The sequence below is a fragment of the Crassostrea angulata genome, chromosome 6 (assembly GCF_025612915.1).
Source record: "Crassostrea angulata isolate pt1a10 chromosome 6, ASM2561291v2, whole genome shotgun sequence".
Lineage (NCBI taxonomy): Eukaryota > Metazoa > Mollusca > Bivalvia > Ostreida > Ostreidae > Magallana > Magallana angulata.
Genome location: NC_069116.1, coordinates 59,023,718 through 59,051,437, shown reverse-complemented (window position 1 = coordinate 59,051,437; position 27,720 = coordinate 59,023,718). Strand labels below are relative to the sequence as shown.

At 33.9% G+C, this 27,720-nt stretch overlaps 2 protein-coding genes across 4 annotated transcripts; both read left to right on the top strand.

Annotated features, from left to right (window-relative positions):
• The first annotated feature begins 66 nt into the window (after positions 1 to 66).
• Positions 67 to 7,136, top strand: LOC128188170 (RING finger and transmembrane domain-containing protein 2-like). Of its 3 annotated transcripts, none has more exons than XM_052859059.1 (9): positions 67 to 190; positions 1,792 to 2,313; positions 2,798 to 2,883; positions 3,328 to 3,437; positions 4,148 to 4,292; positions 4,564 to 4,704; positions 4,893 to 4,958; positions 5,388 to 5,489; positions 5,884 to 7,136. In XM_052859059.1, the coding sequence occupies exons 2-9, from the start codon at positions 1,833 to 1,835 to the stop codon at positions 6,016 to 6,018; spliced, it is 1,266 nt and encodes a 421-aa protein (XP_052715019.1). In that variant the 5' UTR covers positions 67 to 190; positions 1,792 to 1,832; the 3' UTR covers positions 6,019 to 7,136. The 3 variants fall into 3 exon arrangements, with proteins under 3 accessions (XP_052715019.1, XP_052715020.1, XP_052715021.1); XM_052859060.1 differs by having other exon boundaries at positions 112 to 268; XM_052859061.1 differs by lacking the exon at positions 67 to 190 and adding an exon at positions 1,383 to 1,449.
• Positions 7,137 to 17,935: 10,799 nt separating this feature from the next.
• On the top strand, positions 17,936 to 27,533 carry LOC128188163 (F-box only protein 21-like). Its single transcript, XM_052859043.1, has 12 exons — positions 17,936 to 18,102; positions 18,333 to 18,575; positions 19,255 to 19,379; positions 19,618 to 19,752; positions 21,169 to 21,299; positions 22,616 to 22,749; positions 23,709 to 23,817; positions 23,982 to 24,161; positions 24,927 to 25,046; positions 25,979 to 26,049; positions 26,182 to 26,339; positions 27,096 to 27,533. Exons 1-12 carry the CDS (start codon positions 17,936 to 17,938, stop codon positions 27,260 to 27,262), a joined length of 1,740 nt encoding a protein of 579 aa, XP_052715003.1. The 3' UTR covers positions 27,263 to 27,533.
• Positions 27,534 to 27,720: the final 187 nt, after the last annotated feature.

Here is a 27,720-nt window from a genome sequence, read left to right as displayed (position 1 = left end):
TCAAATATAATTTGATACGATTCAGAATATTTTGTGAAAGTATTCTTATCAAAACGTTTTTTATGAATGAAAAATATCAGATAAGTACATCATCTGGAAATATACGAAAGTGACTTTAGTTTATTTGTAAATAGCAGTGCAGTCGTAAGAAGTCCAGTCAAGAAGACAAGTCAAATCAGCAATAGAGAAAGTAGGTGTACCTCGCGATTATCGGTAAATTGTCAGCACATTCAAGATATACAGAAGGAAATCTTAGATCATTTACTCAGTACGTATCGTGTGCTTTGTTTCATCACCATACTTCACAAAACATGCCAAGTTGTACACGTCCTCTTCATTATCTTTTAACAGGGGCACTTGTTTGACAGTTTCTGTGGTAAAGTTTACTTTATATATTCATACAATAAAATGCTTTCTTTTGGTGGATCAATCCTGCGAACATTCTAGAAATATGGCATGTTAAGTAAAATCTTATCTTCAAAGATTGCTGTAGGTCTAAAAGGATCTACTACACTACATGGGTACCTCACTACATGTATGTACTGTGACTGTTCAAGTAGAAGCAGCTATCCCTATCTGTCTGTATGTTAGATATCGTAATCTGAGACGTATTGAACACACTGTTTGATTTGATGCATGTGTATTACTTGAATTAGACAAAGTTACCTCCATGTAATTGAAATTAGATTTGTGAATTAAATTACAGTCACTTCTACTGGTACCCAAACTGACTCGTAGTAATCAAATGGTCCTGTCAAACTCTTAATTCTGTGGTCCACTCATACCTAAATATTTTATTACAACTTTTACTAATCGACTCGTACAAACAGAATTATAATATTACCATTACGAATTTGGTATGTAAATTTACAATAACACTTTCACAGGTATCACTGTGTGTAACGTTATTTTTATTTAATTGACTTCAATTATATTTTTATGCCTGCCTCGAAAGAATGAGAAGAATTTATAAATTTTGCAATATGATTATTCAGATTAATCGGTCTTTTAAAGATAAGACTGCATGTAAACAGAAAATTGTCTATCAAATGTTGATATAAGAAAATCATTGGCGAACTTAAAGGAGACAACATTAAACTATTTTGAGGATATCCAAAATTCTTAATTCAATTATCTCATTATTTCTGTATTATTTGTAATCATATAAAACATTAGCTACGGTAATCAGCTAATCTTTTATATTTACAATCCAAATATCATTGTTTACAACCATATTTTCATCTCATTCTTAAAAAATACAATTACATGTATTAGTAGTTTTGACAAATATTTTTATGTATTTAAGAAATAAAAACCATGAATTTTCTTTTTCTTTTTTTTATGATAATATCAATACATGTACTTTAGTCTAATATATTGTTCAAAAGTACGAGTTAACTAGTGAAGTTGTGATCAAATGTTTGAGTACAAGTGGACCACAGCGATTGGGTAAGACTGTATTGTTTCATTACGAGTTTGTTGGGCACAACTCAGTTTGGGTACAAGTTTACTTGATTCGGTAAATCCACTCATCAATCTCAGATACCCTATGTACAAGATCCAACAACATCCCATATGGGGTCATCTCATAAAACAATCTTTTTTTTGTACAATCCTGCTTGATTAAAGTATGTTGTTCTAAATTTATTAAATGTATAATGCCAGTGAAGTTTTGATGTAAGTATGTTCATTATAGCATTAAATTGATAACAGCAAGAATTGGCAAATCTGAAGGGATCTAAGCCTATATTTCATATTTAACAATAGCTATATATGTGTGTTTTCTTCCAGACTGCCTTTGAAACATTTGGAATGTATCGATCAATGATAAAATGGCTGACCAGACAAGTCCAGTAACGGATGTACCCCAGGGCCCCTGGCATCTCAATATGACCTCCAATCTACAAGACCACATTCCCAGAGTGGGGCAGGCAGTGTCCGGGTTTGTCCCCCACATCATGGGCCCCAGCACTCACCATCGAGTCATCCTCAACCGCCTCAACTCCAGAGAGCACCACCCGGAACCAACCCACGAATCCTCGGTCGTCGTAGATGTCGACACGGATCCTCAGCAGTTTACTCCCGGACAGGAAGAAAATAACCCTAATCTATTGTCTCATGAACATTTCCAGATCCCAAGTAGTTTCTTTCAGGACGAGAACCAGAATGGTTTACCGGGCCAGGGCGAGGGAGGGGAGCACGGACATGCACATGACGGTGCAACCAATCGCTTCAGTATCAAGAGTATCATCCTCAATTCCGGGGGATTTTTAGTCATCATTTCCTTAAAACTGCTATCACAACACTTTCTTGGTAAACAACATTTATTTTAAGTATTGCTGAAAATGTTTGCTTTAAAATAGCAGAGAATTGTTCATTATAAACAAAGGCGTAGATTGTTTTATATTACTGGTACTCAGTTGTAAAGTTTTGGAAAAGAGGTAAGAAAGACCCAGATCCGAAGTCATTTAATGAATGTCAAGGTCACAAAACTTATGTCAATAGCTTCATGTCTTATCTAGAACTTTGTTATAAAGAGACAAAAAGAGCTTAATGTACTTGATTAAAAAAATGGGAGCTCAACTTATGGATTTTAATTGCAAATGATGTTTGATAAAGCATTATGAACATGATATTAATAATATGATAAGCAATAAAGAAATCTTTGTATGGTGTTTAAATGTATTTCGACTCAATTTGTAGCATCAGTTTTTCTGATGACATTTATATAAGTATAGATACAAACTGTTGTTTGTTTGGTGACCTCTGTATTGATTCATTGTTTACTATTTTGCAGGATTCTTTGTTTTTCTGGCCATGTTTGGGACACATGTGTATGCCAATATGACAATGCAGAAAGTTGTGCACCAGTCCTCTCTTAGAGTAAGATTGCTTACCGCCTTAACTAGCGAGAGTAGTGTACGAAGAATCATGTTGAATAGGTTTTTATTTTAAAAAATCATTTTGTGAATGAAAATCTATCAATATAATTGACATAAACAAATCTGACATTTTGTAGTTGATAATTTATTGGTAAGTAGTGCTAGAATTGAAAAAGGCCTACAAGATTTTTAGAGATTTTGTAGAGTTCCCAATCTCTCTTTTTTTCCTTTTGCTTGCATGTACAGTAAAATTTTCAGTACTAAGTAAGTTTGATTTTTGTTACACTTAATGCAAAATGTTAGCTAGTCATAGATTATGTTGTTATAATAACTTTTACTGTAAAAAAAAATCTTTTTTAAGACTTTGACAACTTACGGATATAGCAATGTAAATTCTCTGGGCCCTAGAACCCTGCTATAACGGGGTTTTACTGAACTGTTTCAGAATTCCTCCTGTCGCGGGCAGGTTCTACCATTCCTATGGATCATCACTTTCCTGTCAGCCAATATAGCTGTCGTCATGTACGCTTTTAAAGAAGAAGTGCTTTGGAATGTGTAAGTTGTCACTGGTTACAATTAAAGTGTAAAAATAAAGTCAATAAAAACCAAAAGAATGATACATCTTTAATTATTTTTGGTATTTGGACTATTTACAGTACTTTAGAGAGCTTTATCATTTTATCCTTTTGTCTATAGTAAATCTAATTATACCCTGCTCCGAAGGAGAGTGGGGTATACTGTTTTACCCTTGGGTGTCTGTCTGTCCATCCTTCTGTGTGTCTGTCCTTCCAGTACAAAAATTTTGTTGCATTTTTCTCAGCAACTATTAATCGCAGATGCTTGATTTTTTAAAGACACTCTTTATTTATGCATGCCATATCGTGGAATATATTTTTTTACGAATTGAACATTAACTTCTTGTGAAATGACAACTTTGTTTATTTTTAGCCTAAATTTTCAAACAAATTTTTCTTGAAAGATTTCTCAGCAACTATTCATTGCATTTTGAAATTTTAATAGACTCATTGTTCAGGCATGCTATTTGATCAGATGGGTCTATTTTTGTACCAATCAGAAGTCACTTCCTGTCAAATGTCGACTTCACTTATTGTGTACATTTACACCAGGGCAGGGGTATTACTAGTGAGCATTGGCTCACAAATATCTTGCTTTAAATACCATTAATTAATAACAATAGAATAATATCTGAAGCATGTATCCAATCTTTGTATTGAGCCTCTATGATATTACGTGGACTTTTGTAGACTGATGTTTCAGCTTCCAGTGCTGCACAACTCCGATTTCTGGGATTATTTGTGGATGGTTCTTGTGACAGATTTTATCCTAAAATTTTCTACTATTATTATCAAAGCATTCTTATCACTTCTACCTTTTGGACAGAAGAGAAGGGTATGTAGATTATCAGACAAGTTAATATTTACTAGTACTTAAGAAGATTTTCATAAAAAAATTACTAATTGACATGATCTCCAGTTTTTTTCACTCGGACTTTGCAGAGATTGTGTCTAGCATTTGAATTGTAGTTATGTACATGTATGTTTAGGGAAAGATTTACATTGTAGTTATGTACATGTATGTTTAGGGAAAGATTTACATTGTAGTTATGTACATGTATGTTTAGGGAAAGATTTACATTGTAGTTATGTACATGTATGTTTAGGGAAAGATTTACATGGTAGTGGAGAATGTGATGCAGATGTACCGATTACTAACTCCCATAATTCCATGGTTCCACTTCCTGTATGATGACCAGGGAATGGTGCTTGGCATTATTCTTGTAGCCTTATATTTCCTAATGAAGGTCAGTCATTACAGCCTCAGCTCAATATGAGTTTATATTTTGTAAACGTTTTTGTTTTGTTTGAAAGCTGTCTCTGATATGATAATAAATACTTTGAGAAATGTGTGTACTACTGGTATATATAGGTACCCGTAATCTAGTTCTGTATAAACTTCTTTTCTAAATGCCCTTTTCACCACTTTGTGCAGATTTTCCAGTGTCTTGCAAAAGTCCTTGAAGTCTTCAAGTCTTTCAAGAGCCTATTGTCGGACGTGGTAAGTGTAAATATAATCATTGCTGAATACAATCTAGATGTGATGCATGTGATATTATAATCAATTATTAATTTAATGACACGAAACTAAATACAGTAAAACATGGTTATAGCGAACACGCAATGTGAATTTCATTCCACAAGACTATTACATGTTTAAAATTGACGAATATAATGAATTACACTCAATATAACGAAGCAAAATTGCCCGTCCCTGACACTTAAATATAAGCATGTTTTACTGTACTCTTCTTGAAACTTGATCGACAAGAAAGAAGTGTGTGTGTTTTCATAATGCATAATAAATCAATCTTATAAGTAAACATTGTCAGTTATTAGCAGCCACTGTAAGGATTGTATGCTTACAGATTTAACTTCCAGTGATGGAGATGCCTTGTTTATACTTAAATGGCTTTTATTTTTGTCTAAGTCCTATGGATCCCGACCCTCATCCACTGAAATCAACCAGTGTGGGGAGAACTGTCCCATATGTCAGGACGACTACAAGGACCCAATCAAACTGGCCTGTAAAGTAAGCTTTCCCCGACAAATAGCACACCTGTATGGTTTACCTGACAAATAAAGCACAGCTGTAAGATTTACCTAACAAATAGCACACCTGTAAGGTTTACCTGACAAATAGCACACCTGTAAGGTTTACCTGACAAATAACACACCTGTAAGATTTACCTGATAAATAGCACACCTGTAAGATTTACCTGACAAATAACACACCTGTAAGGTTTACCTGACAAGTAGCACACCTGTAAAATTAAACTGACAAATAGCACACCTGTAAGATTTACCTGACAACTGTATTTACCTGACAACTGTATCTTCAGGTGGTATTGCACGAATGATATGGGTAATTACTTTTGTTTACACATTTTTCATTAGATAAACTTAATTTTGATTTTTGATTTCAGCATATATTTTGTGAGAATTGTGTCTCCATGTGGTTTGATAGAGAAAAGACTTGTCCCATGTGCAGAGCACAAATCCACACAGAATCTCCACTGTGGAAAGACGGATCAACCAGCATCCACATCCAGTGGTACTGATCTCCTCTCTCTGACAGCTGTGATAAAACAGATCCACATTGGATAGGATTCCATTTGGCATCTGGATAAAATAAATATTATTGATTGAATAAATGGGATATCATATCCTGCTGTTTGACATTTTGTAGTGTTCCATAGATAATTAAGGGAGCTTTGTTTGAACCTAAGGTTTACAACACTGTAAGAGTCAACATAGTGGCTAGGATAAGGTAGCTAACTGCTTTGTTTAGTTCCAGTGGTTGCCTCTTTTGACAAACTTCATTGAAAGCCAAATTTATATCAAGAATTGTTTTCTGCAACGTTGGTTGTGCTTCTCACCAAATCAAGGGACATTTACGGTACCGGTAATCTTATACAGTCATCTTTTTTTGTGACAGACAATCAGACTTTAGATGTTGAACACCAAATATTTATTAGATACTGTGAAATCATTGGAAATCTTGGTGGCTTAATTTTTGCAGATATTGTGGTGACTCCACACCCTTGAAATCTTATCTAAAACAAATTATGAAACAAAACTTTCGTACAAGCAGTTCCACAAAATCCATGAGTCTGTAAAACTTTGGCAATCCTTTTTATCGTTGCCAAATCTTCAATATTTATGATAGAAAAATTTTGCAGTCAGGTGCATTGATGCCTTTATTTAAAAGCATTAGTATGTGTGATCTCGTGTAAACATTTACTGTGGTTTCATCAATATTAGTTGAATACCAATTTTCGTGGATTTCGTTGTTAAGTTGATCCACGAAATTTAATGTTCATTGAAGTGCAATATCTATTAATATTTTGTATAGATTTGGTCATTGGCAACGAATTTACAAATCCTTGAAACTGTGATTTTCACTTTATCCACTAAAAATTGATACCCTTGAAAATTAATGAAACCACAGTAGTACACCTGTACAATACTGAATTTATAACTTTCAAGGAGCAATGTTTGATCAAACAAATGTTTCTGCATTAATAATTGATATGTACATGCAAAAATGTTTCCCTTTTCCAATAGCTTTATATAAAACATAGATCTAAAAAATAGAAGGGGGCTGTCTTATTGCACTAAAATCCAAATATTTATTATTTGTAACCACTGTATGCATATAAATCTGCTTATTCTATTATTGTTGAAATTTGTTGTTATTATAATCCCCCCCCCCCCCCCCCCCAGCAAACAAAGTTTTGGTGGTAAAAAAGGAATCACCTTGTCCATCCGTCTGTGCAATTATGCCTGGTTGTTATCTTTCATACGTGAAACATTGGAAGTTCTTACTTCACACAAAGATTGCTTATCACCTGAAGGTGTGTCATGATTTCGACCCATGGTCATTTGAGCAAGCTCAGTGTCATTGGAAAGAAAAGCTTCATAAGTTTGTCAGGTCTATACCTTTCTTATGGAGAAACATAGGATGTTTCTACTTCAGATAGGGATTGCTTATGACCTAAGGGTGTGTCATGAATTTGACCCCGGTTCAGATGTGCAAGCTCAAGGTCAATGTTAAAAAAATGCATAATTCCTGTCTAGGCCATATCTTGTAATGCAAAATGATAAAAAGCTAAATTTTGACACAAAGTTTGCTGGTGATCTGTTAATATGTCCTGAATTTGAGCTTTGATTATTTTTGCAACTTCAAGGTCACTGTAAGAAAACGGTGCATCCGTTACTTTCCAGTAGAGAAATACCGGTATTCGAGTTATTATATTTTATTTGCGGGGGAATCAATTTTGAGCTTGCTCACAGTACCTCTAGTTTAGAAACAAATGCTATTTTCAATTGTATCAAAGCGTTATTTGATTTATTTTTGGCATATTATATATAGCCTATTCTGAAGAAGGGATGCTTTTGTGAAATTAATTTGGAGTTCAGGCATGTAGCATCATGTTTTTCAAAGTAGAAGGACTAGACAAAAAGTAGAGGAACCCAATGGCTTTTAGGTATATTTTTCTGCAGTAAATAAAAGAAAAGGGCACTTAAAAAAGAGGGTGGATGGGCCGGCCTCTCCGCCCCTTCCCCTTTGTTGCCATACGTCTGGAGTTTATTTCAAGTTTGTTCATCAATAGAAATACAGTGAAACTTGAATACAAAGTTCTAAAATTTTGTCTTTTGCAAAAATAATTTTGATTTTCTATTGAATTCTCTGTATATATATTCCAGACTTACAGTAACACATGAGAGCGTTTATATTAAATACCAATATTACAGAAAAAAAAATGTTTGTTATTGAGATTAAATATAGGAAATGAAATAAACTAATCCTTGAAGTATGCAGTCTTAAATTTTGATGTTTATCATTTCTTGAGTTAAACGCAGTTGTACAAAGTTTGTGAAATGAATAATTAAGTATACATTTAGTGAAACTGTTCTCCTGCTTGGCCACTCTTAAGAATTGTTATCAGGCGAGCAATGTGTCTTTTGGACCTTGCGTATGCGTTAGCCTGTCCATCTCTTTGCAGTGATCTAGCATTCTAAACACGCACGAAAGAAAACTACGATAATTCAAAATTTAACATGTATGATGGATCTGAGTTTGATTCTGAATCGGAAACCCATGAATACATGAAACAGTTATGCAAAAAAACATAGTCCAAATCTGGTCACGATATTGTTGGCAGTGCTAACTAATAATACAGAAACTATAGGAATGTCAACGAGTTCTCGACTATCGCTCGGTCACAACGATCATCGACTATAAAGGCTGTTGAGACAAATATCAGATAAATAGTAATGGATGATTTAAAAAACTGTCTGAAAGTATTAATGAAAATTCATACATGTTGAACATTACATGGACGATAATCGACTTAATTATTACTAGTTTTCTAGATCGTATCTAGATTTAATCGATTGTATAAACTTCATAGCCCTTAACTCATGGATGCAGCATAGCAATCATTATCAATTATTGTCAGATCTTGACGTTAATCTTGGCAATCGTATTGATCGTAGAAAAAAAAAACCTGACTGTCAAAATTTTTCTTCCACCAACACTATTAATTTTCAATCTTTTCTATCATACCAAATCTAAGTTATCATTATCAAACACAACATCAAATCAAATCGTGATGATCGGAATCATTAATTTTGTGCAAGAAGAACACCATGCTGCGCTGCATTTCGTTGCGTTGTCTCATAATCGGTCACGAACAGAAACAATTTATCGTGTCCTAACACACATGTCCTGACTGTTCACGACCAAGTATGGTCTGACACAAACTGTTGACAGTAAACGCGACCATATATGAGACTTGACGCTTTGTCAAAATCGCCGCCGATCTCTTACATCAGAATTTGTCGGAGCGGATCAAAGATCTGATTTTAATCAGATTGGAATTTCTTAACTTACAAGTTTTGAAACCTATATGGAATTTCGTCCGATGTTTCCCTGTTGAAGCTGAGTTGGGAGATGCATTAGGTTGCTCTACACTTGACTAGTCTACGCTATCCCTCCAGACAAACTCTGCATCCGCCATAGGAGGAATGGCATCAAAATGAAAACATTGTAATCAGAGTCTGTTAAGACTGGTATTAAGCTAAAGCGACTTTTTGAGCAGATGCAATTCAATCTTAAACTCGATCGGGACAATCCTTTCAGAACGTATTTGATCGTATCTAGCGGGTGATGAGGTCGTGACAGATCGCGTCGCCTAAAATAAATCTATCGCGATCTTGCTGTATCGAAGCGTAACGAAACGTGTAAGAAGGTTTATATAAACAAACTCATTCCCTCGTATTCAATTCCACAATCATCTACGATTTGTCAATCATTGTGCTCGTAACAGATCGCCTGACAATAAAAAACTAGTACATGTATAAACGGATAGCTCGGCAATGATAAGACTACTGGTATTTGGAATCTGGTTTGGACTTCATTGTGTATATCAATTGTTTGAAATCTACCAAGATGAAAACTTGACTAGTCTACGCTATCCCTCCAGACAAACTCTGCATCCGCCATAGGAGGAATGGCATCAAAATGAAAACATTGTAATCAGAGTCTGTTAAGACTGGTATTAAGCTAAAGCGACTTTTTGAGCAGATGCAATTCAATCTTAAACTCGATCGGGACAATCCTTTCAGAACGTATTTGATCGTATCTAGCGGGTGATGAGGTCGTGACAGATCGCGTCGCCTAAAATAAATCTATCGCGATCTTGCTGTATCGAAGCGTAACGAAACGTGTAAGAAGGTTTATATAAACAAACTCATTCCCTCGTATTCAATTCCACAATCATCTACGATTTGTCAATCATTGTGCTCGTAACAGATCGCCTGACAATAAAAAACTAGTACATGTATAAACGGATAGCTCGGCAATGATAAGACTACTGGTATTTGGAATCTGGTTTGGACTTCATTGTGTATATCAATTGTTTGAAATCTACCAAGATGAAAACTTGACTAGTCTACGCTATCCCTCCAGACAAACTCTGCATCCGCCATAGGAGGAATGGCATCAAAATGAAAACATTGTAATCAGAGTCTGTTAAGACTGGTATTAAGCTAAAGCGACTTTTTGAGCAGATGCAATTCAATCTTAAACTCGATCGGGACAATCCTTTCAGAACGTATTTGATCGTATCTAGCGGGTGATGAGGTCGTGACAGATCGCGTCGCCTAAAATAAATCTATCGCGATCTTGCTGTATCGAAGCGTAACGAAACGTGTAAGAAGGTTTATATAAACAAACTCATTCCCTCGTATTCAATTCCACAATCATCTACGATTTGTCAATCATTGTGCTCGTAACAGATCGCCTGACAATAAAAAACTAGTACATGTATAAACGGATAGCTCGGCAATGATAAGACTACTTGTATTTGGAATCTGGTTTGGACTTCATTGTGTATATCAATTGTTTGAAATCTACCAAGATGAAAAACTGCCACCCCGACAACAGATGCTGAACAAATTCTGATCAGAAAAGTCCCTTCATGCGAGCCAGAAAAAATATAGTTAATGTAAATTGTATAAGGAGAGTTGTCTGAAAATAAAATCAAAGAGAAATAAGGAAGTGTTTGAATAAGGAAATTACTAACTTCCATCACCCTCTTTACTTTTTCCTTAGAGCTGAAGTATAGGTTGACAGTGTTTTGACTGATATGAGTATTTCTAGTCTCAGGCTACTTTACTTCTAGCCCATCGCAGTTGAAGAGGCCAGTCTCGCAAATATATTAATATGTATTCCTCGTCACAATTTCTTTACGACCGTAATCTCAGAGCGGTCTTACAAAAAGCTCAGCGATGGGAAGACTTTTTGGAATTTTGATCTGGGCTTCAATGTTTGTATCGATGACAGGACCGGTGTTGTTTGACGATATGGGAGATAGGCATAGGTCAGAAGACTTCATGAAAATCGAACTGCGGCAAATTAATATCAGGGTATCGAAAGGATAACGAAACAACTTGATGGAATGGAAAAGATTGTTGAGACTATCGTAAATAATATTGTCAAAGTCACAACCATACACTTTAAACTTTCCGGTGCAAAGTTTGAACACCAGAATGAATAAATATCGAACACGACTTACCTACAAAACCTTAAGCCCCGCCCCTATCTCTTATTGGCGTTTCCACCACAGGGGCCAAGCCCGTTTTAACGTTACATTGAAATTAATGTTAAAACGGGCTTGGCCCCTGTGGTTTCCACAAAAGAAAAAAAAAATTATTATTCATCGAGTTCAACCGAAATGAATTATACGTGTATTTATGTCTCTGCTTTGACGCTGTTTTTTTTTTTTTAACTTTTGAAGTTGTGCTATTTATAGTAACATTGGCGATTCGCCTGCCTACAGCCATGACTCTGCTTTCAGCAGAGCCCGGCTAAAAATGACATTTAGAATGTTGATTGTCTCGAAAAGCATTTCATTCACAAATATTCTTCATGACAAATGTGATTGTAGAAGATAGCTTGACGGAGGAAAGTAACAATATGAAGTTTTCCACAGCGGACCAGGATAATGACGGAGGCACCAGTAACTGTGCCGCGCAGTATCAAACGGCGGGGTGGTTCAACAGGTGTCTCTGTGCCAACTTCAATGGTCTTTTCTCGAACTATGAGAAATATAGCGCATCATACATTACATGGTATATAAATGGAATGGCTGGAGTTCCTTGAAGACGTTTCAGATGATGATTCGACCTCATGCATGACAGTGAGATGTCACGTCAGACGACTGACCAGAGAGCCATATGCAGCCTTCATACTTATTTATATGATATTCATTCTTACATGCAGAATTTAATGTCAGTATCGGTTTTCGTCAAACCATTTGCAGGATGCGAACAAATTTATTGTAACCTTTACCTTTGCTTATAACTGTATTTTTTAAGATCTAAAAAAAATTACCATAAAATTCCATCATTATATGTGTAATAATTTCTCGTAATAAGTCTATTTTTTTTATGTGTTTTTTGTTAAGCAACCAACAATGGATACATAAAGATTGACAGAACTTGTCTTAATACGCGTGCACTGATGTTGAAATAAAAATTGACGACATAAATGTTTGTTCAATTTTACCCATGCATGGAAAATGTTCAAGAGGTCTTTTATTTTTTTGCGGAATAAAACAATACCTAGCAATGAATATATTGTACACGTATTGATTTTTATCGATATCTGAAAGCATATAATATCCAATATATATGAAAAAATCCTATTACGAGCTATATTTTATTAATATTTCATGGCTAAATCGGAGAAACTACAATATGTAAGTCCAGCTTCACCTTAACAAATAAAAATCTTCTACATTTTCACAAAATTCTATCGAATATGGCAAAATGTTTTTTTAAATTTTATCATGTAAACTTAACCTAAAAAAAAAGTTCTTTCTAACGATATTTGGGGCTAAGGGATCAAATTATTACCGGTTAATTGCCCCCGAAAAATATATTAATCAAGGAGGAGTGCAAGATGATTTCTCATTTTGCTCTGTACAACGCACACCTGTAACTAGGATGAAACTTTGTTATACTGAAGAATTGTTATATTTCGCGAACATCCAGATAGAAAAAAAATTACTAGTCTTCCATTTCAAATAGGCATTTCTTCTCACTGCGCATACTGCAGAATGAGCGACAGTAAAATTAGGCTCATCAGGTTGAAAATCAGATGCCATTAAGGTGGCTCTATACACCACTTTTTGATGACGCAGTACGCAAAAAAGTAAATCTGGAAGCATGCATTTCCGGTAATGGCTGATTTAAACTGAGGCGAAATGTATGGGGACCGCTCTTTTGAAAAATTTGTTACATGAATAGATTTAATTTGATAATTGGAAAATTCATTGGAAAATACTTACAAGTAATGTGGTATGTGACACATTCACGTTTTATTAAACTTTCATGTTAAATACTGAAATCTGATTGGTTAAGACCCCGGTGATAATCCGTTCTATTACCCTCAGCGTTAGCAACACACTCACCCCTGCAAATGTTATTGTCATTTAAATTTTAGACCACGTGATTTTATTTGACCCTTTCAGTTTCGCAGTAAAAATTATGCCTCGTGTTTACAGTCTATTCCATAGAATCTAAGGTACTTGTAGTCAAATATAAAATCTAGAGGTTTATTTATTTTAAACTTTATCTTTATTAATTGGTGGATAAAATGTGTTCTAGAAATAAATGCAACAATACAAAAATAGTTTTTATCTGCTGTTGCAGCTATTAACATGCTTGTAGAGATCCCCCCTGAGGATTAATTTTCGATCCGCGCCTAGTCTAGCAATATAATCAATAGTGAAACAGACTATACTATTTTATGCAGAATGTTCCTTGAAAATGGCTCGATATGCTACTTTTTTATGCAAAACAGACACCCGTTATTTTCTAAAAACATGGTATTGCACACCACAAGCATCACACATGGCTATGATTTTATTAAGCAACCCAATGTTATATTGTCAACCACTCTACACGTGGATGAACACGAACGACAACTCTGTTCTGAATATTATCGTTTAATGTAAATAACCGCTAGATGGTGAAATAAGACAAACATCTTAAAAGGTTTTCATGATTTAATATAAATCCAGGTATGATATGATATAAAAAACGACCATTACTTATGTATTTGGAGAATATTATCCGAACACTTATACTTCCGCTCGAAATTTCACAGGAACTGAACAAATCTCGGTGAAGTCTCGTGAACTTTCATTCGAGCACCTCTGGATTTATAACATACTTAGCAACAATAAAGAAAACATTCCGAACACATTCGCAGGGGTGACACTTAGCAACGGGTAACACAACGAATTGTTACATGCGCGTAAATTATGCACGTACGGTTCGCCGTGGAATTCACGTCATTTCTGTATAGAAGCAGTAAGAAAATCTCTAAAATTAAGACAATCAGTAGCCTAAAATAAAATAAATAGTGCCTGTATGGGAGGATAACACTTGAAATTGACACATTATTTATCGAAATTAACAATGAAATTATGTATGAGTTTTCAAATAGTTGTTTTCCCATCAGCGATATGTTACACAGTGGCGCAGTGGGTTAGTGGATTCACTACAAACCAGTAGGTCATGAGTTCGATTCTCGTTGTGAACAATTTTTTTTTTAAAATTCCAAAATTTTCTAAAACGTATTTTTGGTTGAATACTGTGAAAGAAAATTCTAAAACGGTGAAAATATTTCAATTATAATATACTTTAATGTACATTAAGGTGGTATGGGACATCCGTCGATATTAATGTGGATTAAAGTACTATATAATTGAAAAACTTTCACCGGTTTAGAATTTTCAAATTTTACAATATTTAACCAAAAATTAGCTTTTAAATATATTTGAAAAGGTAAAAATTGTAAACCCCCCAGCGGGATTAGAACTCATGAATTACAGGTTCGCAGTAAACCCTCTAACCCACTGCGCTACGGAGTTAGGTGACCATTTTGTAAAGAAACTACTTATATAATTACACTTTATTTTATTGTTTATTTCGATAAACAATACGTCACAACATGGAAGTGTCCCATACCACCTTAATATCGACACCTTAAGGGGATTGGAGGTATGCTTTGAATTTCTCTCAGGTTGGGATACATAAATCCTATTAGCCTAGTAAATTTTCCCCTTTATTTAATTGACCTAGTTTTGCATGAAAGCGAATATATTCACTTATACAGGTCTATAATGTATTTATCATTCCAACATTATATTTAGGAAATTTTCTTCAACTCAGAAATGAAAAGTCCCCAAGATGTTTGGGCCTTGGGACTTTGAAACGATAACCCTTACCTGAGGAACTTTCATACCAAATAAAATGTAAAATATTTTTTGAGTTTATTTGCAATGATTTTCATTCATTTTTTTATGTCACATTTATTCAAATACATTTTCTTATAACATCAAGCAACTTTTCCAGATGATTTGTCAACAGAGTAAGAAAATATGAAAAATTATGTTTTGGGGAAATACTTAAAAAATTGCAATATTAACATTTTTGAATGTTAAGAATTGTTATCTTTTTTTTATGTGCCCGAAGGAAATATCAATCATATGACAAAAAAATTTCTCTCAATTTGTTAGTAGCTGTCTTTTTAAAAAATATTTTACAAAAACACGAAAAAACATTAAAAAATTCTTTAAAAATACCTATAGTATCCCTATAATCATTTTAATATTTGATAAGTATATGTTTTATGGTCTTCTATTGAAAATTGGAATAAACTGTGGGTGTGTAGAACCACCTTAAATCATACATCAGTCGATTAATTCATGTAATTAGACACAATAACACAGTCTAGGCAAAACTGTGGTTATTTTTCCATTACGTTTAACCCAGAGTGTGTGTGTGTGTGTGTGTGTGTGTGTGTGTGTGTGTGTGTGTGTGTGTGTGTGTGTGTGTGTGTGTGTGTGTGTGTCTATATATATATATATATATATATATATATATATATATATATATATATATATATATATATATATATATATATATATATATATATATATATATATATATATATATATATATGGGCTACTAAAGTGCACACGTTTATCCTTTTAGCTATATTTTTGATGCAAATGGAATATGCGTCAGTAGTATGGGGAGGGTGTGTCACGCTTTTGATTCTGCACGCAGCCCGAATTGTTACTGGTCTAGCTATTTTTGCTTCTAGAGAATTTTTGTATTTTGAAACGGGCTGGGAACCACTTAATGCAAGACCAAAAATTTAAAGATTAAATATAATGTATAAAATACACAATAACATAGTACCTGAATATCTGTCAGATATTGCACCGGATATGCAATGTAATGCATCTGCATATTATACGAGAAACTCACAAAACTACAATATACCCGTGTGTAGACTGCTAATTTATAATCATCATTTGTTCCAACTGTGGTCAACAAATTGCATTCCTTACCTTTGGATATCAGAGATTCAGGTTCGTTATCCTTATTTAGAAACAAAATTTCCAAATCTCTAACAGTTGCTCCACCTTATTTCAGCTTTGGGAAAAGACGTATTAATATTTTACACACAAGACTCCTTCAAAATTTACAGATATATAGATGCAATATTATATCAAACCCTCTTTGTTCCTGTGGGAAGATTGAAGACGCACATCAACTTCTTTTTCTCTTGTCCTATTAGTATGCTACTGTTAGGGAAGAATTTTTTAAAATAAATTTCTTAAATTTGGCAAAATTCACATTCTTGACTCTCGTTCCTTACTTTGGGGAGACGACTCACACAGCGTGGATGAAAATAAATACCCTTTTTCAATTGTTCAAATTTATATTCTAGGTACTGGCAGATTTGAATAATCACAAATCTGAGTAATTTTTGTTGATAACATGTTGCTTAATTGCTAGACCCGCCTCTGCTAGGGTCTATTATACACATTGATGACTTCTTTTATTTTATAGCCATTTCATAGAAAATTATGTTCAATTTGTTTTAGGGTTTTTTTGTACACATTTTAACTAAATGCAAAGTGGTAAATGCACTGGTAATATCTAAAATATTATAAGGTAGAATATTAGCTGTATATATGTAGAAAGTTTTACTCCTAAAAAAACCCACTTAAAGCTATATATGCCGTATTTAGTAAAGAAAGAAATGTTTGTGTTTTTTAATCAAGCTACATAAGTCATAAAATTTCCGCAAAGCGTGCTATTCAACTCCAGTTAAAAGTGTATGCTCAATTTGAAATTAGCTTATTTTAGTACGTAAACACTATGAGTATGAGGCGCCGTTTTTAAATATTTTTGATATCAAAAGATAACTCTCGATAGCAAAAATAGATTTATGATATTAAAAAAGCGACTACTTGATATCAAAAAATGTTTTCCGATATCAAAAAATAATAATTTATAATTTGTATTTCTGATATAAGAATATCTACCTTTTGATATCAGAAAATATGACCTACATAAGATACGATCGACTAAATGAATGCCTCCTGTAGTGTAACATTTGTTTGTTTATCATTTGTTACAGACATGTAGATGCATGTTCAGATCTATTTTAAAAAGACCAATTGGTAAAGATAGCATTATTGGCAAGTTCTTGGTCTACGCTGTATCTACAATATAGTCAAACTGCTTTGTCTATGATTCGCTGTGGATATAACCAAAATCAAGAACACCTACAATTTTTTTCATTAAAATTAATGTAGAATATTCTAAAAATTAACAAATTTTAGAAAGCAAATCGAGTACAGAGATGAGAGTTTTGTGATTTTCTTAGGGTTAAGTTAAATTAGTATTCATCATGTTCATTAATCATGTGAAGATTCCTCGTCATTAAAAAAAAAATCTGATATCAGAAAATATATTTTATATCAAAAAATCAATTTGAATTTCTTATATCAAAAAATACTTTTTTTCTTAAAATTTTGATATCGAATTTTTGTGTAAAAGGCATCGGGTTCGGAGTTCTGTGTTATTTATAAACAGAAAATGGAATCAAGTAGAGAGTTTCTCGAATTGCCAAACGAAATTATCGATCATATTCTGCAGGATAGGGATATATCATATAGAGATATATGCAGAGTGTCCCAAACATGCAACCAACTGCACAAACTTTGCATGTCAAATGAGTTATGGAAGAGAAAACTCCATCAAAGGTTAGTTAAAACGTGTGATATAAATTTATTTGTTAATCTGTAAACGTTACGTAAGTGTTAAAACCCTTTGATGGAAGATTATGTTCATAAATTTCTTAAAGTTCATTTTGATTGTTTTTGAACTGATGTAAATGAAATAAGTTAATTTAGTTTTTTCTCAGAACCCCAAAATGCCATTCATTTATCAGTTTATGTTGATACACGTACTACTGTACTACTATACTGAATAGGTGGCCAAGGCTCTTGTCAAAATATACCCTGGATGAACCCCCAGACTGGTCGAAGGAGTTTAGGACATGTATCATGGTTTGTTGTGCTGTACGGAAGCTAGTGAGTCAACTGTCACCGCGATTTTATAAACTGGACGAGGTTTCTGATGAAGCATTTGATGAAGTTGTTGCCTTGATGGAAAAACATGATGCTGCGGAAGTGATCATCAGTGAACTGAATGAAATCATTCACAACAAAGAAAGGTTTAAAGTTAATGATTATCTTATGCTACATGGAACTCTTTTCTGTCAACTGTTGGTGTTTTGTATTGCATGCTTTAAATAGAGGAGGTCTTAATTAAAATGCAAGGAAAATCATGCATAATCGACATTTCAATATTGATAAGAATGCAACAATTTGAAGCACAGTAAGTCTGTAGATGCATCGTTTAAAGTATACCTGAGGGAAAAATTTCTAAAGTTTTCAAAACTTGGAGATTTTCAATGTTGATATCCACACAGGAAATATTTGTAGTACTGGTACATATGTAGAATACTAAAGTATAATAATTATATCTGCTTTCAGTGCTTTGTTAATGGTTTATCATTGTCAGTAAGTTTTCGGATGTAATTTATAAAGTAGATAAACTGTTTTTAGCCATTTTGATAACAGTATTATACAAACTTTGTGGATTCCATGTTTACTTCATACCTAATAATAAAGTACCAAACATTATTGTAGTTTCAGGGGTCCGGATACCTTCTTCCTAATAATTCAATTCTTAACAATACTGTGATTTATTTATAGTTTTACGTATTTGTTACCCAAGAACTAAAGTCATTACCCCAACAAAATTTTGACACTGAATATATTAGAAACTTTATTACATGGCTTTACTTTACTGAAACTCAATCTTAATAAAATAATTTTATATTCATGCAGGTCTAAAAACTTGACTAACAAGTACTATGCAGTGAAGTTACTTCGCCACATTCTACACCTGCATTTGAGCGTCCAGTGGAAGGCTCACTTAGAGGAGCCACCAGGTGAACAGAAGTTGGAGAAAGGTATACAAGTGTACCAGTATTTATTTTGTACTCGGAATATTAAGTATTTTTGAAATCCCCCAAAATGGGTGATAATTTACTTACCTCCATAGTGTTTTTCACAACAACAAACAAAGTTCTGACAATGAATTTTTCTTGTAAAATTTTGATTCTGATTGAAAAAAAAAAACCTTTGCTAGCACATACATAAAATTGTTTGTAGACTTTCTCTTGATACCCTTTTTTCTTTCCTTCCCAGGGGCTGTAATCCTGAGCCAGTGGTTCCAACCGCGAGAGGTCGTATCAGAGATAGAGGTCACCAAGCAGCTGGATCAAATCGCAGACCGGGTCAAACAGCACCTGCCAGAACATCTAAAGGCCAAATATAACAAAGGTGAGGCGTCCGTCTTACAGGTATCCATTGTCAGATATGGATAATTATGGTTTATTCCATCTTGGCCAACATTCTGAAATTCTTAATTCCCACCTGGCCAACATTTTAATTCTCACACCCGAGAGCTCAGGGGGCTATAGTCTGTTTTCACATGTAAATGTATTTGTTATCATTTACCTGACAATAGTTTGAAGAAAGCAAAATAAACGATAGCATTTTAAAAAAAATAGAATAGGATGCATTAAATTATTTAGAAAATTACTGGCAATACTGAATATATTAAATATTCTTTTAATGCCAAATTAAACATAAATCTTCTTTAAATTTGTTATATTATTTATCAAAAAACCATTTATTTTGCCTATATCAGTAAAAATAAATAAAAATACCAATAGAATTTTTTGAAAAATGATTAAAATCTTCAAGTAAATAATTATAAACTTTTTAATTGGACGTATAATCAATTTAATGAGAAAGATCAGCAGTATTTTAAGAATATAGACTAGATAGATAAGCTAATTATGGTTTTAAGCTCACAAAATCAAAAGCCTGAAAAATATATTAATGTTTTAGTTGAAAGATATTAAAAACTCAAATCAAAATGGCCTATCTTCAGGTTCAAGTCAACTTTCTACAGATCGCAGAGGAAGAACTTAGAATCCATAGAATATTGAAGAAAAAATTAATCAAAATAACATTTTATTTGGAACAACTTCAATTTAAAAAATATACTGGGACACAATCATATTTATTCTTTTGAAAGCAAACACATTTTTTCCTCCCTTTTTATGTAAAACAGACTATAGCTTACCTGTAATTAAATTCTTTTGTTCTCCACCTACACCCCATTCCCACTTAGCCAACACAGATCTACCTGTATTTTTTCAAAATGTTGGCTAAGTGGGAAGACACCATAATTACAACTAGTGGCCAAATTAGAACCAAGGTAAAACATCCAAAAGGTCATCTAAAATGCTTTGGTTTTGATATTATCATTGGGCATCAATTACTATTTGAAATCATTAGTCTCCTTAATAATATGAGAACACCTGATGGCCAAGTACAACCAAGGTGAAACATTCATCTATGCAGAAATTTGATACAGAAAATAAAAGAGGGTAAAATGCAGGTACTGATTATTAAATGGAAATAATGGATAGTTTCTACAATATTGAATTGATAAAAAGAACAGCTAGATTAAATAGAAATCAAATTACACAAATTATCAGGAAAAGCTTCAAGTCTCTACACAATACATGTTACGATGTAAGATCACAGTTAACATTACCGGTATACAGTGTCTGATATTTCTTTACAAGCAGTTTTTGTACTTTATCAATTTAAGCCTATCCATTTGACACTGAAGAATTTCCAAAGCTTTTAAAAAATATACTCTTCATCTCTTGTATGTATCAGGAACTCCAACCTTGAGTCCAGAGCTTGAGAGATTAGTTTTAGAAACTATGAACCGCATATTATACAATGAAATGGGCTTCAGAGGAAACAAAGACAGATATTATGATGAAAACAACTCTTTTATAGAAAAGGTATGTCTGACCAGTCAAAGTATTTTCTTCACTTGTTATCTATGATCAACTTTTGTCAAAGAAAGAGTGCTTTTATGGGCCCTGGTAAAAAGTGAAAAAATAAAGATTTAAGTTAATTATAATTTTTTATCTTACATCATCTATTGATATCGAAACCATAAGAATCAACAATTTTTAGTGCTGAATTTAGTGCATATAAAAAGCACAAAGCTTTACAACATAGTAGGGGTTAGCTGACATTCTTAATTTTCTATAGTAAATCGAGGATGGGGATTCATTTCAAAGCCTTTGTTACTGTCAACCTAAGCGTGTACAAACTTGTGGAAAGGCCAAAGACGCATTATACATTAAGAAAACTCTTGTGAAAATAAGAAGTTTGCACAACATTAGACTGTTACTTTAAAAAGGAAAAATGTATGAAAATTTCAACGTTTTTCCTATAGCAAGCTAAAACAGTTACCTGCATGACCTATGTTGAACCTGAATAATAATAATAATATAATAATAAATTATCTCAAATAGTCATGTGGGTTCTATCCAAGCAGAAGTTTGTTAAATGTGCTCACTGTAAAACATTAACACGTTTTAAATCGCAATACATCGACTTCGTATGGTTTGGAATGTTTGTTTTATCACTATGCTATTAATTATGCAACTTCAAAGCTTTATCATATTTTTTCCAGACATAAAATGACACATGAAGTATAATTCAGCAAACGCGCGAATTGATCCACCTAAAGAATAATGTAAATTTAAATGTCTCCTCCCTCTGATTTAAATTAACACAATCAAATAGGTTCATTATGATTTTTCCAGATTTAGATTGTCTATAGACCCTTAAAAATCCTCAATTGTTTAAAATGTATGCCAATTTTGGTGAAGCTAAGCGTGCTTTCAATTCAGATGTATTCATCAGTGCTTAAATATTACAGAAAAAGCAAATTGTTAATATTTTCTACATGAATACGGTACTGAAAAAGGGCCCATCCTTTATCGCTTAAGTGCACTAGTTCTTTGCACAATGACCCATCTCTGTTGCCATTTTATTGTTTTGTGAACATTTCTTACATGGGTTTAAAAAGTCCTTTGCCAATGGAGTTTTGATGAAATTTAAATTGTTCATACATGTTTCTCAAGTAAAAATACATTTTGTTAATGTTGAAATTAATCAACATCTACCCATAATCTACCCACAAAATGACCTATAGTAGCCCTTTGGAACATGCTTCATGTGTACATATAAGGAACTGTAATGTAAAGATGAAAAGCAAAAATGTGGCATAAAACTATTTTAGGCTATAACATGATATTTTCAGGTCCTGGAGCGCAAGATGGGTATTCCCATAAGTCTGGCTATACTGTACTCGGCTGTGGCCCGACGTCTTGGGGTCACGTGTGACTGCATCAACTTCCCTACACACTTCCTGTTGAAGTGGAGAGAGCACCCAATGTGAGTCAGTCCTTTACTACTGTAAATTTACTACATTTGGCTGTGTATCCATTTCAGTGATTTTAGTGATTTTGGTGGAAAGCAGCATCTCCGCGATCAAGTACATTACTAAATCTCATGTGAAAATGTAATAGAAAGGTACGTCTAGGAATGACCCAAATTGAATATAGACTAACCTGTTGAAAAATTAATCTCTGTCAAATATCATGTGGTGTACACTAAATGTCAAATATCATAATGTACACTAAATGGCAATACCAATATCATAGTGTACACTGTCAAATATCATAGTGTACACTTAATGTCAAATATGATAATGTACACTAAATGTCAAATATCATAGTGTACACTAAATGTCAAATATCATAGTGTACACTAAATGTCAATACCAATGTCATAGTGTACACTTAATGTCAAATATCATAATGTACACTTAATGTCAAATATCATAGTGTACACTAAATGTCAAATATAATATTGTTCACTAAATGTCAAATATCATAGTGTACACTAAATGTCAAATATTTATAATAATGTACACTAAATGTCAAATATCATAGTGTACACTAAATGTCAAATATCATAGTGTACACTAAATGTCAAATATCATAGTGTACACTAAATGTCAAATATCATAGTGTACACTAAATGTCAAATATCATAGTGTACACTAAATGTAATTAGTTTAAAGTAACTAGTCACTCTCTCAAAACAAAATTCATAATATTAGTTCACACTCAGTGTTTAAAGCAAGTCCATTATATTTAAATAAAGTGCATACTAGAGATCTAGAGTTAGTTGCTTAATTCATTTGATTTGTCATTCTTGTGTTCAGTCAGTCAAGTTTAAAGATGTTACAGGAATTTTCACAATTAATTTTTGAAGTAACATAAGTTTTTAACAATTATCAATGGAATGATTAATAATGTTTAAATATAACATGAATGGTTCCATTTCAGGGCAACATTGGATAAGCAGTACACATTTATTGATGCTTTCGATGGGGAGTTCCTTACAGAGATAGGAGATGACCTTTACAAATTTACAGATGCCATACCACCTATAGAGGTAAGAACTTACATAATTCACCTCCGTTTATTACTCAATATTAATGATAAGGAAGAGAAACATATTATATTTAAATATTGGGGCAATAAATGTCTATGAAGATAAAAAATTTACTGGTAAGTCATGATTGGATGAAGCTAAATTCCTTCTTCTACTTGAACCAGGTCTACAAGAGAATGCTTCGTAACCTTATAAACATAGCCCGAAACCACCACCAAATAAAGAATAACACCTCCTTCATACGAGATGCGATAGAGATGATGCTAGAGACCACTCCTCAAGATCCAGACTACCAGTTTCTGATCATCAAAATCTACCTGTACCTGAGGATCAACTTAACACAGGTAAAGCATGACATATATCAATCTATAACAGGTAAAGCATGACATATATCAACCTACAACAGGTAAAGCATGACAGGCATCAACGTACAACAGGTAAAGCATGACATATATCAACCTACAACAGGTAAAGCATGACATGTATCAACCTACAACAGGAAAAGCATGACATATATCAATCTATAACAGGTAAAGCATGACATATATCAACCTACAACAGGTAAAGCATGACATATATCAACCTACAACAGGTAAAGCATGACATATATCAACCTACAACAGGTAAAGCATGACAGGTATCACCCTACAACAGGTAAAGCATGACAGGTATCAATCTTCAACAGGTAAGGCATGACATATATCAACCTACAACAGGTTAAGCATAACAGGTGTCAACCTACATGTACAACAGATAAAGCATGATGTGTCAACCTACAACAGGAAAAGCATGAAAGGTATCAACCTACAACAGATAAAGCATGATACACAAGGTATGGCTCATAAACAGGTAACCCACAGAACAGGGATCATACAGACATGTTACCTATAAAACAAGGATCACACAGGGTTAGACAAACATGTGAAATGCAAACATGCAAAATGAAAAATGTGACAAACACAAACTCTTGACACGCAAATGTGAGATAAGAATGAGACATACAAATATGCATTTGAACCCATTATGAAATATGTTAATTATAATTAACATAACTTGATTAATTAACATAATCAAATGTTAATATGTTAAACCCTGACCTTCTTTTCTAGATCAAGTCCTTATTACAAGATATCCTTGCCAGCAATGTACAAAGTGGTCCTCAGGTGGCCCTGTTAATGAACGAAGTTGACAGAAGTATACTGGAAAATGAAAATATATTGAAGAGAGAGGTACAGTATTATATCTATCTGGTTAAAGTTTGTATACAGGATATACTGTGACAGTCTCAGAAATGATTTTTTTCTGTATGAATACCAATAAATGAAATTCAAGGTCTGTGCCAGTGACAGAGGAATAGTACATGATCGGTGAATGTTACTTACTGAACAGGGAGCATCTTCACAACGTCAAGGCTTTGGAGTTCCGTAATCACAAAGCCTTGATGTTGTGAAGATGGTAACTGAGTTGAGGGGAAAAACACACTAAAAATGAACTTTGGTACAAAGTATAAACAGTGAACAAATAGGGAAGGGGGCAACAATTAACAATAATGATTTCACTTAACTTAGAAAATGGAAATTAGGCATGAAATGATAAGACATAAAAGATAGATTAAGGTGTATTGGGATGTGAGAAATAATGACAGACCAGACTGAGATTCAATCCCAGGCCCCCTGAATCTCTAGTTAGGTGCTCTACCAGCTAAGCTTTCTGGTGCTGGTATTTGAACTGGTCTGACCATCACATTCCTCCCCCTTAAATGACCTTCACCCTCAAAAATCACTCTGGGCTCTTTCTTCTGGCAGAAGTTAACCTTTTAGTTCCAGGTGTTGGTCAGGCACCAGATGTAAAGGGATGGGAGATATACCGGTAATGACGATCAGACTGGTTTGAATACCAGCACCAAATAGCTAAGTGGGTAGAACACCTGACCAGAGATTCAGGCTGAGGTTTGAATACCAGTCTGATCTATCATTATTTTTCCCATCCTGTAACAAAGGTAAAAAAAAGGAAGCAAATATATATGTGAGCCTTTGATGAAAGTGGCAAAACTGGGACTGTAGAACATTTGCAGGACAGTATGTGGTTCAATGTATGTTACCATCAAAAAGGTTCTTCTTAATGAATGTTTGTATAATCCTGATTGCATATTTTTATACAGATAAAACCCAAGCATAGGGCTGAGCATAAAGAAGTCCAGTTTTCAGTGGGAATGGTGATGAAGCATAAAAGGTCAGACTTGTAGGACAGAAGCATGACGGAAGCATTATATTTTTTGAATGATAAATCCAGAATCTAATTAATTTAGTATGGGAAAAGTTTATTTTGATATCATTTGACATGACATTGTGTTTGAACTGACAGGTATAACTACATGTGTGTGATTTCTGGCTGGGACTCCACGTGTCAGGCTTCCAGAGACTGGATCATACAGATGGGAGTACACATGCTCCCCCGCAAGGACAAGCAGCCATTTTACAATGTGTTGGTAGAGGATGGCAGCATTAGATATGCTGCAGATGGTAAGCATAGAGAATTAATAAAGTGTTGGTATAGGATGGCAGCATAAGATATGCTGCAGATGGTAAGCATAGAGAATTAATAAAGTGTTGTTAGAGGATGGTAGCATAAGATATGCTGCAGATGGTAAGCATAGAGAAATAATAAAGATGGTAAGCATAGAGATTTAATAAAGTGTTGGTAGAGGATGGCAGCATTAGATATGCTGCAGATGGTAAGCATAGAGAATGAATAAAGTGATGTTAGAGGATGGTAGCATTAGATATGCTGCAGATGGTAAACATAGAGAATGAATAAAGTGTTTTTAGAGGATGGCAGCATTAGATATGCTGCAGATGGTAAGCATAGAGATTTAATAAAGTGTTGGTAGAGGATGGTAGCATTAGATATGCTGCAGACGGTAAGCATAGGGAATTAATGTGTACATAGACAATAACAGCATCAGATATGCTACAGAGAACACAAGCAGATGCTAATTAAATATATGCTGAATATTATTAAAGATAACAATACATGAACTTCACAAGCTGATTTAGTCTGTCCAAGGTTTCTGTTTTCATCACTTTTTGAAAAATTTTAATGAGAATACATGTACCTGTCAATGAAGTACAATTGAAATGGATACAAAGGGAGAAATCCAATATTTCTTCATTGACACTTCATTTATTTTCACCCGGAAAAATTAAAAATTTCTTATGGAGATTCATATTGGATTTTAAAGTACTTTTGTATTGAAGTTGTTTTAATTTTTTTGACAGAAAACCTATTGCACCCAGACACCCACTGTGAAATACCTCATCCAGATGTTGGGAAGTATTTTAAGGAGTTTACCGGTCAATACTATGTCATGAACTCGGAGAAAGCTCAGGAATATCCCGATGATGATGTGAAGACCCGTACCACTGTAGAGGGGATGGGTCAGTGAGAGACAGAGAGGTTGTCTCAGCAAAATCAGGAATAATATTGAAGAGAGGTTCAGTGTGGTGTCAGCAAAGTCAGTAAATTATTGAGGGGAGGGGTCAGTGAGAGACAGAGAGAGGTTGGGTCAGCCTCATGGTAGAGGGGAGGGGGCAAGTTTAGGTGTGCAAAGACCCCTACTGTTGAAGATGTGAACTCTGACAATCTTCTTACACTAACAAGTTTGTGGCTTTATTGTCAATTCCAGCCATTTCAAGGGAGATAATGCTGTGTTTATTCAAATTTAAACTTCGATCATGAAGATTAGAGTACATTGTTGAAGATTGATTGGCAAATTGTAGAGCTGGCAGACACTCTTGGTTTTATTTTTTATTGTATGAATTATTAATTAAGAAATAAACAGCCTTGTTAGAAAGTTCAGTGGGATATGAACTTGGTTGGTCATGTTATCAAATCCTGTGAAGC